Genomic DNA, 15031 nt, shown 5'->3' with positions numbered 1-15031 from the left:
GGGTTTGTGGGGAAAAACGAGAGGTCGCCTGGAGCACATAAAAGCTGACGGCCTCCATTTCCAAACCCAAGGCCTCGTCTTTCAACAAGCTATTTGCATTCCCTCCAGCGCAAACAGTCTCCCAATCCTTTCTCCTTTCGCACGGCTTTATCACGGCCAGATCTCAGGCGCGGCCGCTTATTTAAGTTTAAAAGCGTTGCCACATTACCACTGACAGACTGTAAAAGAAGATTTATATCCCATCCTGCTGCTGCGCTCCAATCTGTTATTGTAATTCAGCGCTGAAGAAAGAGTTGTCATCACATCCTGGTAAAATTGGGGGAGGTGGATAAGTATTTGCCAGGACTGTTTTTCTTTGATCCATTTCCATAGGTTTTTTTTTTTTTTTTCTTTAAAGGATCCGCTCTCGGTATCAAAGCACCTGGGAGAACAGGTCAAGGTTTCGCCGCTGCGAGGCCAATTCATGTAATAGTGTTTGTACGTAGCAACCAGCAATCACTTTATTCAATTCCCTGCTCCCTGAATATCATTTTTTGACTGAGGACCTGTTCAGGTCTCTCTTCCCGCTAAAAAAATACAAGAATACCACCGTCTTCTACTGCTGCAGGCCTGGTGCAATAGTGCATTTCCACTGCTTTAGGTTTTTACTCTAAAATCACCATTTGAAATGAAAACGAATTTTTTGAGGATACAGTTAAAGGTACATGAGGTCCTGGTTTGATTTGAAGTAAAGACATTTACAAATTGGACACTTTGGAATTAGAAATGGTCAGACATGAAGATCAGATGTTTTTCCAGCTGGATGTTGTTGTTTTTAGAAAACAGCTCGATTGATTGACTGACATTTATTTTTGTCTGTAACAAAAGTGAGAACAGAAATGCGTGAGAAGTGCTTACACTAGAGATTCCACAACTTTTTGGTTTGTGAATCCTAAAATAGAAGCAATGTCTACTTGTGAAACCTCATCACGAGATTGTGAGAGGTCAGAGAGATTATGGATGTAAGTGATTTTTCCTGCTCAGTTTGCTTCATATTAAAGATTTTTAAAGCTCTGAAGAGGTTAAGAGATTCCAGTATTTCGCAAAGAAAAATATCACAGAAATTATCAGGGAAAAGAGAAAAAAACAGAGAGTTTTCTTCTTCTTTTATCATTTTAATCATCTCGTGACCTCTCTGATTCATCTTGAACCCCACATTTTAAACCCTTGTCTAATACAGCTGCAAAATAATGAATCCATGTCAAAAGAGATTAAAGCGATGACCGTAAAGGTGTCGAGATAATAAAGTCTTTCAGTGAATTTAGAAGGATGTCTCAGCATTTCTGCTCACTCAGTCATTAAAGTGATTCATAGAAATGTGGAAGGTTGGGACCTCCATAGGGGTCCCAAGATAAATCTGAGGTCATACAATGACTTTAGGGATACAAGAAATGAAGGAATATTTCTTTTTTTTTTTTGAAAAATTGTGTTCATTTTCTCTGACTTTTCTCAATTTTCTTGCTATTGCTCATTAAAGATTGAATATTTTTACCTTGTCACCCTTCTAAAAATCCTTCAAATGGAACAATCTGAGAAAGAAAAATCCCTCATTGCTTGAACTGCTCAACACTCCTGTCTACATTGCTTTATTTAGAGAGGTCCCGAGCAAAAATGGGGTCTATACCAGGTACAGGGGTTCAGTTCCACTTGGTCTCCACCCATGAGTCTGATTCTGCTTTGCAGAGAAAAACTGCTTGGAGTTCAATTTTAAAACGGAGACCTAATTTCACACAAACAACACTGAGCTCCAGATAAATTAAAATCATTAAAACAATAATTGGACAATAGGATCCACAGCTCATTCTAGGACAGAATTGGGTTGAAAGCTGTTGGTTGGTGAACTTACTGTCAGCTGGGCTGAGCCCTCTGGCTGCTGAGATCATGGACAGGGTGGGGCTGCCGTGCACAGAGCGCAGGTAGTGCTCCATGTGAGGGTTGACGTACGGGTGTGGTGGGCTGAATGGAGAGTCACCGGTCGCTACAGCAGCAGGCGAAAGGCGGATCAGGGAGATGTCAGAGATGACGGGGCTGCCGGCCAAACCTGCGGGGCTGCAGGGGAGAGGAACGAGTGAAAAATTAGGGATATGGCGTAATAATTAGGAAAGTAGTAAGGCCTGCATTAAAGATGACTGCTCCACTGTCCTGTTTTGTGACCAACTTTGACCTATGAGCTCAGAATGTACAAATAAACAAAGATTTTTGTTAAAGCGTTATCAAAACAGGATGAAGCTGATTGTACAACTACGATTCACAATCTTTGACGTGACTTTCTTCGCGGCATTCCTTTTGCTTGTGCGTTTTTATTTTCATGGTCTAATCACTTGCTGTCTGGTCACTCTTTCAGAAAGTGGCAGAGGGTTTGGTTTTGTTTGTTTTTTTAATAATACTTTTTTTTAAAGTTTGGGATCAAACAAGAACTGTTTTAATGGCCTGACTGCCTCGATAGAAGAAGAAAACAAAGTTCATCAATAAAAATGACACAAGAAGAAGACGTGGGAAAGGCTTTACAGAAACATCAACCAATAAACACTCAGCAACAAAGTCAGACATAAAACCTCCACTTCGACTTTAAGTCATGAAACACACGATGCAATATGTAAGAAAGGATCCGTTCAAGCCAAAGACTGACACTGACGTGTCTGCTGTCCTGGATAAAGGTCTACAAGGAGACAAATGAAGCTCGACTCAAAGCAAGTTGAAGGATCGGTCTGGTTTTAGTCTGCATTTTTTTCCTCATTGTCAAGAAATCCCATGTACAGACTCAAACCAACAAAAGCTCAGGCATTTCCTAAAACAGTTACTCACTGTAGTTATTTTTTTTTTTTTTTAAACCAGACACACAGTGGAGGAAATAGTGTTTGTTGGGGACTACTTTCAGTGGCGGATTAATCCAGATTTGGTGCTGTAAATCCGTATTTGGGGCAGAGTGGGACTGAGTCAAATTAAACTACAGCGTGTGTGTTCATGGTGATAAAGGAACATGTCACCCAGTGCAACAGTGTGACCCACTGATGTGTTTTTAATAGTTTCTGGAAACAGCGGAGCTCTGAGGCTCAGAGGGATGAGAATAATGTAAGGCAATGGATACACTGATAACCTGTTTATAGTAAATATCCTGAAGCTGGATTTTCTGCTTCGCGTAGAGACTGAGGAACTCCACTTTAAATTCTGCACACCATCAGCACGAAGCACGCTTTGACACGACCACCTGAAGCGCCTTCACACTTGACAAACTCCTCCGGCGAGTGTCTTGAGTAATCCATCTGCAAAACCCGATCCCCTGAGCCTCCACCTCAGTGTGTACACAGACAGCGTTGAGAGTGAGATCACGTCTAACACGGTTCCTCTAACAAGCCTTTGATCTGGGACAGTCAGAGGACGGGGTCAGATCGGGGTCATGGTGACGAGTAGACGTGGAGGGAGGAAGCGTTGTATGGTTGATAACCACCTCTCCAGATTACACTTCTGTCCACGGGGCATTGTCGGTGTCGTTTATCGGCGTTGGCTCATCTGGAGAGAAAAGATACTCCAGGGACGTTTGTGATTTTTGGAGGATGAGCCTGATTGAAGATGTAAAGCTGACACCTTGACCTAGAAGAGCTTCACACATCAGATAATTGTTACTTTACTGATTTAGTATTACACTTCTATAACTTCCGGGGTAATCACAAGACAGATTTTTTTTTTTTAAACTGTCAAAATTAAAGCAGCAGAAGCTGAGATACACGTACCTTCACTTTGAGTCCCTAGTTACGGGTCAGGCTCCAAAAACACTGGATCCTAATTTTCCCGTATTACAACTTGTTAGCTTTTTTCATCTGACCCTCCAATGCCTTGTAAATGTTCACGTTTTTGTTTTTTTTTGACTCCTTGTCCAAGTTCGTAAGACGGCCTTTCTGTTCATGTTGTAAAATGAGTGTTGTGCCCCCTTTTTAAGTTACTTTACTTTAGCTTATGGTCAATGTTGTAATATTTTTATAAAGTGCAACTTAACAGACTTTATCAGGGACAGACTAAGTCCAGGGGCCGGATGATTAGATTCTGTTGGGTCACACTTAAACTCAGTGCAGACACAAACAAAGAAATACGCCATGTGTTTGCATGGTTCAGTTTTAGCAGAGTCACTGTGTGAAACGGGCCAACCATTGACCCATTGGAACGAAAATAATTTAAACGATTGGGCTGCTCGAGGTGGGTTCTCCAACAGTCGTAGAGCAGGTACATGTACACTGGTCTTAAATATGTGCGAGTTGCAAACATTGATTTTATAAATACAAGTTCATATGTGGGAAATGGCATGTGCATTTTTGTACGTAGACATCGTGTACACATCTGGCCCCAGGACTTACACGTCTGAACTAAAAACCGGAGAATTATATCATGAAAGCAGACAATCACTTAAAAAAATAGGAACTGGACGAGGCAGTGAGTGTCCTTTACACATACACAAAATACGAATCTCATCTCCAGTTAGTAATTGTGCTAAAATGTGCTGATCTCGTGTTTCAGCACCAGAAAAGAGTTTGCCGGCTTCAAAGAGTCGCCTCCAAAGCCAAAGCCGCTGACAGCAAAACGCTTTCATGTGAAGGAAGGAAACAACTTTTTCAAGACTGATGAAACCAAAGTTTTCATTCCCCATCAACACCCACGTTGTTTAACACTATTAAATGTTATCATTCTTTAACAGATTTCACGGGTTAAAAAGTTAAAAACCGCAATATAGGAGTAAAACAATCAAAATTTGATTAGTGATCTCCGGTTTGAGTCTGAAACCCCAGTGATATAAGCTAATTCAACTGATGTTTCAGGCCATAAATCCCTATTGCTCTGTGTTGGCCTTTCCTCAGTGTTTACCAAATCATTTCTGTCTCCTGCCTGGATACTTCTTTGAAAATACGCTCTCCATCATCCGGCATCCAACAAAGGTTTTATTAGCCCCCAGCCAGATTGTTGGATTGCTTCACGTGTGAGGCATTGTTTTTCTTTCTCTCCGTGCAGAAGATAAAGATCTGATTTTCCTCCTAAAAAGATAATCAGCCCCTCAGTCAGTTTTAATTATTAATGCTCTTATCAAGTAACAGCCTGAAGGTGAGCTCTGTCTGTCTTTGAATCCAGTCTAATAGGGTTTGTTTACCGTGATAACAAGTCTGAATCATACGAAGAATAAAAATACGAAAGCTTTGTTTTTAACAAATTTCTGCTCCATAAAGGAGAGGGAGCCCCTCGCACGTGATCGTGGTGAATATGGCAAACGGGATTCAGACACTCAGAAAGGGGTCTGGCCTTAGGCGAGTTTATTTTTTTCTGGGCGAGCACAATGCTGGACCTTAATTAGCGTTCCCTGGTTCGGCGCCGGGTAGCAGGCTGATGTGGGAGGGAGCTGATCGGGAGAGGCTGAACTGGACCGCATTAACACTTCCAGCCATTCAGATACAAAGAGGCAGGCTGTCTTTTGTCTCAAGGCTGAAGCTTGAAGGCGTGTTTGCGTTGAGCGATTCATTTACATACTCTGCTCTGATTGGGCAGTTCTCACGTTGCTTCTATACTGCATCATTTTTCTCATTGGGGTCAAGGTGGCTCATTGAGGTTCTATCGTACAGAACTGGGAAGCCGATGACCACGACAAACCGCTTTTCCTCCGTTTTTTTCGAGTACTTTTAAGTAATTGAATGGAGTAGAAATATCACCAAAGGATCAAAACCAGCTGCGCCTAGTCAAGAAGTTCTCCAAATGAAATGACAAAATGCGTAGTTTGTCCATGTCCTCTAGAACGACACGCAGAAGCGTTTTCTGATCTGATGCCATTATTTTTGCATTACTTGTCTGCTCCTCCCTACACTGACTTCGTATCTCTGTAACAACGTCGTCTGATTCCTTCCTTTGCTCCCGTCATCATTCTTGTGACTGCCAGAGCGTGCTGTCGCTTCAACATTAAGGTGCTGTATTTATGTTTTGCAGAACTGGCAGGAATGACGGAGGCTATTGTTCGTCCTGGCAGGACAGTCTCTGATTGGTTATCTCTTGGTTCTCTCTTGGTGAAGTCTGTCCCCTTTTGAAAGGGAAAAAATACATTGAGTAATGAACTTTCTGAAAAGTAGATTTCTCCAGTAATTGAGCTCATGTTGAGTTTTAGTGGAATATGTTTTGAAACTTTGCACCCCTGCATGCCACTACTCGTGATTTCATCTGCTTGTTAAATAAGATTCAGTCGAAACCCAGTTGATTCACTCGAGTCCTCTTAAATTCAGATTAATCTCAACTTTTTTTTCATCTAAATCCTTTGGTGAGTTGTGAAATTATCTGCAGTTTTGAGAGGTCGGGGCACTTCAAAACAGTTTGCATATCTAGTGGCCATTAGAGGAACTTCAGCTTCAAACCTTCAGCGCTCGGCCTAAATGAAAACTTGAAATTCGGTAGTGTCTCATTTTACTGGTCTGGAATTTCAAAATAATTTCCTAATCATTTTCGGGAAGGTTCTGGAGAGAGGATTCCTTTAGCCGTGTGCAGCAGCTCTGCTGAACATGCAAAAATGTGTTCAGTGTTTTACTGTACGGAGCTCTTCTTTGAGAGAATTCTTCCCGTTTTTTGTTTTTTTTTCCCAGGATATTTCCAATTAAGTTATTATGTAAGTTATAGACAAGCAGCAGCAAGCAGGAGCTCTCCGTACGAAAACTCTGGATTCACTAACAGCAATCATTTTAGACCCATGGAGTGGGAACTGTGAACCAAATCCTCAAAATTCAGTCAGACCTGGCTTACTTAAACACACCAAAGGTGCCGTGATTTATTCAATGTCTCCACCTCTAAGTGTTCCCGTGTTGAAAGCTTGAGGTCACTTTCTTAAGTATAAATCTATTCCCTCTCCGTGATGATGTGAAAAGCAGGCAGCAGGGCCATGTGTAGCTGAAACCACACGAAAACATTTCCCTTTACATTGAAGGTATTTAGTGGTGAGTTTTAAAGGGAGGGAATCGGGCACGACGCCTCTCACACCTCCAGGCAGACATTACCTTATTCTATGTTCTTTTTACTGGTGTTTACATTTGTTTTTAATGGCACAGACTGCAGCAGGTGCTTACATGATATCAGTACCATTAATGAGGTGTATGACGTCATGGTCGTGCTAAAACATACCCAGAACCAGCATGAGTCCAAGGTTACGAAAATGTAGACCCCGACCATCAGTCGCTTGTAGTGTTGCTGATGCCGTGATGAAGCTTTTTCTACTATAACTTTCTTTGAAATTTTCTTAAGATGAGAGAGTCAGCAGAGCAGCTTAAGTGTAAAACTGTCTAGAATGTTAAAAGCTTGGTAACATGCGGTTGCATGTCTACAACAGTGTTGTCACATCGTGATTGTTTCTGAGAGTCTTCCAGTAAGGTCTCGACCTGAAAGCGGCGGGCCGTACAGCACACGCCGACGACGGCAGTTTCAGTCGTCAGCGAGTCGAGCTCCACGGTTACAAGCTACAGCTCAGTGACGGGGAGTCAGTAGGATCAGTTCAGCCTCAGGATTCAGCGTCAAAGCTTTGTTCGTTTACCTTTTCACAGCGAGTCAGAAAGCGGGCGAGGGGTCCGAAATCCCGAACATGAAATCAAAACCGGCGTGATGTTTTCATCGGCTCGTTTGCACCACAACTTTTAAGAAAATAATCATAAATTAACGCTTTTCAAGTCTGTGCTGAGACTTTAACCACAAAGGCCCCGTTGTGGTGTTTCCCCCACATGTTTTACACTGAAAGCTGAAACCATTACGTTCTCTATTTACTGGACCATCATGACCAGTTACTGTGCTCTCACCGGCAGCAGGTTTGCCATTTGTGATATTGCTGTGCTATATTTAGGTCTTTGGTTTTTTTTTTATTTTGAAAACCCAATGTGACGTCTTCTAATTGCTTATTTTGTCCGAACAAAAGTTAAATAACCCAACGTCATTCAGTTTATACTGTTTTAAAACAGAGAAAAGCTACAAATCCTCACACTGGAAAAGCTGGAAAATTTTAAATTCTATGTGACAAATAACTTAAAGTAATTAATCGTTCAGTCAAACTAATATCTGAGGTACGCGGTTGTGTTTTATTGGGTTTGGCCATGTATATTACATGACATTACACGCATCTAAGGTGTGTTGCTGTTAATTTGTACCTGCTGTACGAATGTTTATCATTTGTATGTGCGCATACACACGTGTGTGCATGTCTGTGTGTGTGTGTGTGTGTGTGTGCGCGCGCGCTGCGAGTCTGTTCTCGGCGACACCAGAGATGAATTACGGTGTGACAGTGAGACTTGTCTCCAGTGTCGGGGCTCAGGGAGCTCTCTGACTTAGATAAATCACGTCGTCCAGTGCACAGCTGAATAAACTCCCACTGTAGGTTTATGAGTCTGCTGCGTGAAGTGGACGCCTCAAACTTAACAGCCCCCCCCCACAACAATAACCCAAAACCCCCAAACGCCTTCCTCCTCATGCAGTCGAAGAGATGACCTACATACAAACACACGGATCACGGTGCTGCAAATCACAGACTCCTTAAAGTCATTTCATCATCTCATCCTCCAGTTTGTTCTGTCCTAAAGCTAATCTAAGAACTTTAGTTTGAAACAGTGCTAACACCCAGTGTGAATTTTTCATTTCACCACGCATACTGAGGCTGAAACATATTTCTTTTTTTAAAATTCTCCGCACCAAAAAAAAAAAAAAGCACGACCAAAACCAAATGCAGCCGTGCAGCAGTGGTGATTCTGTCGCCCCTGAGGTGAAAGCAGAGAGAGCTTCACAAGCTGATACTGAAGCAGCAGAATCTCCTCAGCATCAGCTTTCTGAAATCAAGAGTCCAGTTTGATGCATTTCTAAAAAAAAAGCTCAGGGAGAAGAAAAAAAAAAAAAAGGACCAGAACAGTGATTCAGTTGATCCTAAGCATCAGCTGATGGACATCAGCGTACAGCTACGCTGCACATTGCCTCGGGGAAACATCCTCAAAAAAATGTTCATGGCACAAGTTCATTCATAAACAGAGAGCTGAGGCAGAAAAGGCAAAAAAACAGAAAATCAAAACCCTTTGTGACTGAGGACAGTTTAGAAATTTGTTGGGGAAACTCTGATTTTTTTCCTTCAAAGTGCCGATTATATCCATCTTGGCACTAAATAACCCAAACATGGACGCCTCGTGTCAGCCAAAGTCTGTCGTTCAAGCTAATTTACCCCAGATTTCACAGGTATAGTGTCATGTTGACAATGCACAGGATTTTTAACCCTGACATCACCAATCCTGCAATCGTAAGACAACAGTTGTACTGTCTATTTATCCCATATGATGTGAAAGTGGCAGGACGACTAAGGGAGTCCCCCCAAAAGGTATACTGCATCTCTTTACTTAGGTCCCTGACGTGGTCAATTAATTGTATTCAGTGGATTCAGTGTGTTCTTCCTCATAAATTACAACCCCGCCAGTGGCCAATGGAGGGAGGCCAACACTGGAGTAAGGGGTGTCTTCCATCAGTCGCCTTAAGGCCCAGTGTTTCATCTACAGAACTAGAAATGTACTTTGAGAAAAGTACAGACCTCCGTAAACTACAGGTATCTGCTCTCGTCTCAGCTTCTTCCGTGCTGGTAGTTTCTGGCCTCGCTCCGTCCACGGAGACTCTGTCACAGAGGAGGAAGTGTTCCCCCGTGTCCCTCTCCCTGCCTCGTTCTGCATCTTCCTCGCCTCGGCGAGGGAGGAAAAACCGTCCTCGGCATCCGGTGGAGGAAGGAAGAAAGAAGAGGCTTCCTCTCGGCTGCTTTTTATGACAGGCTTGACAAAATAACCGGCCCTCTCATTACGGTATATGCAAACAATGATAAAGAGGATGGCGCGGAGATGTCATGTTAGACAATCAAGGAGGGGACCTCTGACACGCTGCCACGAGTGTATAATAAAGTGCCGCACCAGGCGACAAATGACACCGCACTTAATTTGCTGTGCAATGTTCCTGTAATTAGGTGAATTTGGCACAGGCAGGGGGGAGCGACAGCTAGATCAAGGTCTTGATGAATTAGGGGTCCACTGTCAAGATCAAATCACATTAATCAAGGTGGCCGAGTCCGCGGACAGCCGCCCCCCGCCCCCACCCTCCACTTTCGCAGCTGGCGTGATGAATAGCCCTGCTTCCGCCAGGCGCGAAGTATGCATCACCATCAAATCTGTGAATTTAAATGTAAGAGTACTATTTGTCCCGGCGCCAGTTTTTCCTTTGGGATAAAGTAACTTTAAACTCCTGCAGGAGCCTTGTTGTTCTGTTGCACAGTGTGTTACGGACTCAGCTGCAATCTGGCCGATTTCTTCCCACACAACACGTGTGTTGGTGCACACCACCGTTTTTAAATTTAAAAACTGTTTGCCTTCGGAGAAAAGCAGTGGTGGTTTTTATTTAAACTCTCGTTGTGGGGATATTGATTCAAAAACATCACTTTTGCCTGACCAGCAATTAAAATAATGATGTATAACAACACTTAGGCGCTGAAAGCAAAAATTTAAATCAAATTGACACTGTCAGCATTTTCTGAAACCTAAGAATCATATTTTCATTTTCATTTTAGAAGCCTCTCACTGGCACTTTAAGGCACCACGACGCACTTTCCAAACGAGTCCTTACTTCCAGCTGCATTTCCATTTAGTCCATTTCGTAGCTTTTCTGCAGCTTTCGATTATATTAAAAAATCTTCATCAGCAGATGGAGTTCGTTCCAATTCGTCGTGCAATTGTAGATGTTCAAATTTCTATTTTTTTTTCATGGACCTCTCACTCAAAAACTGAGGTTCAAAGTTCAATCTTGACCACCGAAACAACTGCAGCCGCCGATGAACTTCACGTGATGTAGTCGAAAGCTCCAGAAAACCTAAGGCTGAGCATGTGGTAAGATGTGCCTTAAACAAGATGTATTTTCAGAGTCACCCCAAGTTGATTTTCATTGTGTCCTGAAACTAACTGAAACTACAATCACACATGCAGCAGTCCGCAACACTGTTGTAGGTTCGGGAGAATCTGAGGCAGAAACACTGCTGTGGCATATCACTAAAAGCAAGAAAAAGGGGATTTTTCAGTGCACTAATGGTGCCTGATACAAATAACTAATTTGTGAAGGTGAATTTTGTATAGTGTAGTGTACATAACACACTCCATTTTCTTTACAAACTGAATTTCCCTCGGGAAAATAAATGGGATTGCATCTCTTATTGAACCCCACAGCAGCCTGGAAGCCGGACTCACCACCGGCGCTGCAGCAGCACACGCAGCCTGTACTGTGACCTCTATACTCTGGTAGTTTAATTACCGCGCTAGCTCGGGGGCAGCACGGCCTGCACCACACAGATTAGTCCACACAACAAGCCATTAATGAATATAAAGAGGTGCTGGACGGAGGTGGGATGTATTATGTCATCAGTGATGGATCCGGCCCTGCCGATCGCTGCTAATGGAGCGAGCCACAGATTGATATAAGCCAACTGGCAGGGATTTATTTATTTTTTCCTTTTTTATTAATCCAGGAACAGGAGGGGAAAGCAACAAAGCACGTTTACTTAACATCGCACGGAAGTTTTAATTTTCAGCTGCTTATACTTGACTTGAGCGTTTGCATCTTAAGTTTCTACTCCTCTAAATTTTAGGAGGAAGCCTAGATGTAGCATAATTTAGAAAAGTCTGAAAATGTCTGTGAATGTTACTGTTCATTCAGCTCTTAGCTCTCGTTCTCACTTCTGACCCCCCCCCGGCACGGAAAATCTACACTAGAATACATTTTAGCCAATTTAACATTAGAAAAATGTAAAGGTTGAAGCACCTGAAGCTGCAACTTACCACTACTGTCTAATACAAGTTGAAGCTCTTCTACTGTTACACCCAACTCCAACTCCATGCGGGGCAGGTTTAAAAAAAAAAAAAAAAAAAAGTTTCCAAGAAACAGAAACATCAGGGAAGACGGATCATTTAGATTTAACAAACTAAGGACCTAAGTGATGACACTGTGGTGAATTCAGTTTACTAAGTAACTGCTCAAATGTAGGATGTAGGATGAACTTAATCTCTCAAGAATAACGCAACACTTTCAATACTATAGCAACAAGTCAACTTTTACTTTAGTGGAGGATCTAAGTTGTTCTTACGCCACATATTCTTTGCAAGAAGCTCCAGTTGGTGAAATGCCTTGCTCAGCGGCACCTCAGCTACTGAAGGAGGGGAGATTTTCTCCGTTTGGATCCCAGCAACACAACTTCAGAGAGCGAGCCGGCTTCTCAACGCATCAGAGTGTTTCATTCCCAGATGGTTGCAGCCAAAAGAGCAAATCTTGCCCACATAATCAAACCGTATCGGAAACAAGGGGTGCGGAGGGGAAATTTAGAACTAACATTGATTATTCACTTTGGAAGTCAGCATGCTGTCATCTGCTTTTGATACTGAGCTTGGCAAACGCTCAGCTCTCATCAGCGCCTGCTAACATACACTCGCAAGCAAACCCTCCGGAGTTAAAGAAAAAAAAAAGAAAAAACAACCTCTGTTCTGTACTGCCATAACCGAATATGAAATAGCGATTTACATCAAAAAGATCTCAGTAGTCTGATGTCGAAAACCCCCCTTTGGACAATAATTACGCAACAGAAAAAACAGGCCACTTACCTGTGCATGGCGTGCAGAGTGTGAGGATCGTAGTGGTATCGTCCCTCGTGATGGCGCATGTCAATCGGGATTGGCGTGTGGAAGGTGGGGAAGATGTGGTGAGGGGCTGCGAGAACAGAAGAGCAGAGAAGAAGAGAGTTAGAAGAGGGAGGGAGAGGAGACTTCAAAAATTGAGCTTGCCTTTCAGAACAAAAAGAAGAAATTTCTTAGGCAAAAGGGCTACAATAAAACAACATGACTTTCAGAGCAAGCTGAGCACTTTCGTGTAAAATATTGGCACTATCACACAAGAGGAGTGGAATAAATAAATAATCAAAGTTATCCTAAGAAATCCTACATCTTAAACATAAAAGATATCCAACTGGGCTTTTGACAAAGACCTGCAGCTAGATGGCCTTTGAACAAGACGGGATGATGGACTGTGTGGAGGGAAGCCGCAGCCGCCGACTCAAACTGGGACTGACAGCACTGGGAAAAGCTTTCTTCTGCTCACCCTCTTCCCTCCTCCCATCCAAACAGCCCGGGTCTCCTCTGGAGCTGCAAACAGCAGAGCGAGGCTCACAGAGTGCAGCTAAACCCCTGAACAGAATTAACACTGAATACACACATTCCCCTGTGCTAAGTGTAAACGGGACGGGCGTGAATCTGACAGTTTCGTTCTTGTCCGCTTTGAGCTGTGTTCAGGATTCGTTCAATCTCCAAAGTGAACCTCTGGTCCTGTTCTGTGTTTTTCTAGGGTTGGAGAGACACATGCAACTTTCTTGACCTTCGTTCGTCTGAGCCACCGAGGTGAGAAAATTATGGGACACCTGCAGTAAACCAGCTTCTCACAAGAGCTAGAAACCGAAAGTAATACTAAAGTCTTGTACTTCCGTAAAGTTAAGGGGAATAGAAAGAAAAGAAGCCAAAACAATGCAGCAAAGGCAGAGAGATCCAGACTTTTAGTCCCTCGTGTGGGTCAAGATCCAAAAACGCTGGCACTACACCTTCCATAACACAATTCAAGTCTCGATCGCCTTTTCGTTAGCCCTTGCAACGCAGGCTTTCTTTTCAAAAATCTGTTACGTGGTATACTTTCCGTCCTCGTGAGCAACAGTGCGTCAGTCGGCCCAGTGCATTTCGCCCCGTGGCTGCAGCTGGCTGCCTTTTGTTATGCTAAGCTAAGCGAATCGCCTCGCGGCTATAGCTCCTCACTTAACGCGCTGTCAGGACCTGAATGTCGATCTTCTCAGCTAACTCTCGGAGAGAAAGCGAATAAGTGTATTACCAAAAATGTTGAACTGTTCCTTCGAATTTGAGCGAGAATATATCAAAAAACAAAAAAAACCCACCACCACCTCTTTCAAACTCATGAGATTTTTTTTTTTTTTAATTACAACGAATTACATGGACTTCTGATGAGGTCAGGCTGTCGCAAGTAGATTCCTTTCAGCTCCAGTGTGCAGATTAATCCCACGGCGGTTATACTGTACTTCTGAGCGCAGTTATCGTTGTTGCAATCGGTCCCCCTGCGTCTGTTTGCAATTAAACAATTCCATGAGGCAAAATGATTTTGTCCACTTCAGGGTACACGTCAAACAAACCTGAAGACGAAGCCCAGGTTCTGCGATAAAGGTGCATTTCTGCTTCCAGTTTAACCCGTCTCACCACTTTGTGGTGTGTGTTGCGTCTTTTTAATGGCCCTTTTTATTTTTCATTAAAGCCCTCTTTTCTTTTCATGGATTCTTCTCAGATCTGGGAAGTTTACCCAAAACACGAGAACTAATTAGCTGTTGCGATAACACGAAACCACCGAAGACGCTGTGTCTTTATTTTACCACCATATAAATGGAGCGTTTTGGGGCCTTTTAACTGAGTTTATTGAGTTATGTTTCTTGTTAACATTTTTCTCAGGTTTTTATTTTGGAATAGCTCCACGAGGGCATTGCCTAACCATCTCTCTCTCTCTCTCTACATTTCCCTCATCATGTCCTCCCTCGCTCGCCCTCGCTCCAGTTTCCAGGTTTCAGATCCTGTTAATTGCAACCTGGTGTGTCTCGTCTCCGAGCTGCCGGATCAGAGGAGACAAGAAGAAGAAAAAGATAGAGCGCGAGAGGAGGGAGAGGTGAGCCAGCTGATCTCTGGACTGCATTAAAATTCTTCCCATGTCTCTCACACACGAGCGCACACACACACACACACTCTGACACACACTCTAGCGGGAATCTTGCGGGGTGACCTGGGATTTTCAGAGCGGAGGGGTCATGGCCACGGATCATTATCTGCTCTCGGCCCAGCGTCGGGAGGGGGTAACGGGGCCTCCCGGGGCTCCCAGTGGCCCGGGACCTGAGTGAGTCAGCATT

The 15031-nt window shown here is 43.2% G+C and overlaps 1 protein-coding gene across 1 annotated transcript in view; it reads right to left on the bottom strand.

Moving 5' to 3' along the window:
• The window catches only part of LOC120798130 (zinc finger protein GLI2-like), an 88400-nt gene that overhangs the window by 28829 nt on the left and 44540 nt on the right, over positions 1–15031 (bottom strand). Inside the window, exons 3-4 of the mRNA XM_040142188.1 lie at positions 12690–12795; positions 1886–2088 (exon numbers count right to left, since the gene is read on the bottom strand). Coding sequence (XP_039998122.1) covers positions 1886–2088; positions 12690–12795 — 309 coding nt within the window. The remainder of the gene's footprint in view (positions 1–1885; positions 2089–12689; positions 12796–15031) is intronic.

This window comes from Xiphias gladius, chromosome 13 (assembly GCF_016859285.1).
Source record: "Xiphias gladius isolate SHS-SW01 ecotype Sanya breed wild chromosome 13, ASM1685928v1, whole genome shotgun sequence".
Lineage (NCBI taxonomy): Eukaryota > Metazoa > Chordata > Actinopteri > Istiophoriformes > Xiphiidae > Xiphias > Xiphias gladius.
The sequence above is the reverse complement of the archived record's forward strand: the minus strand, read 5'-3'. Positions and strand labels throughout refer to the sequence as shown.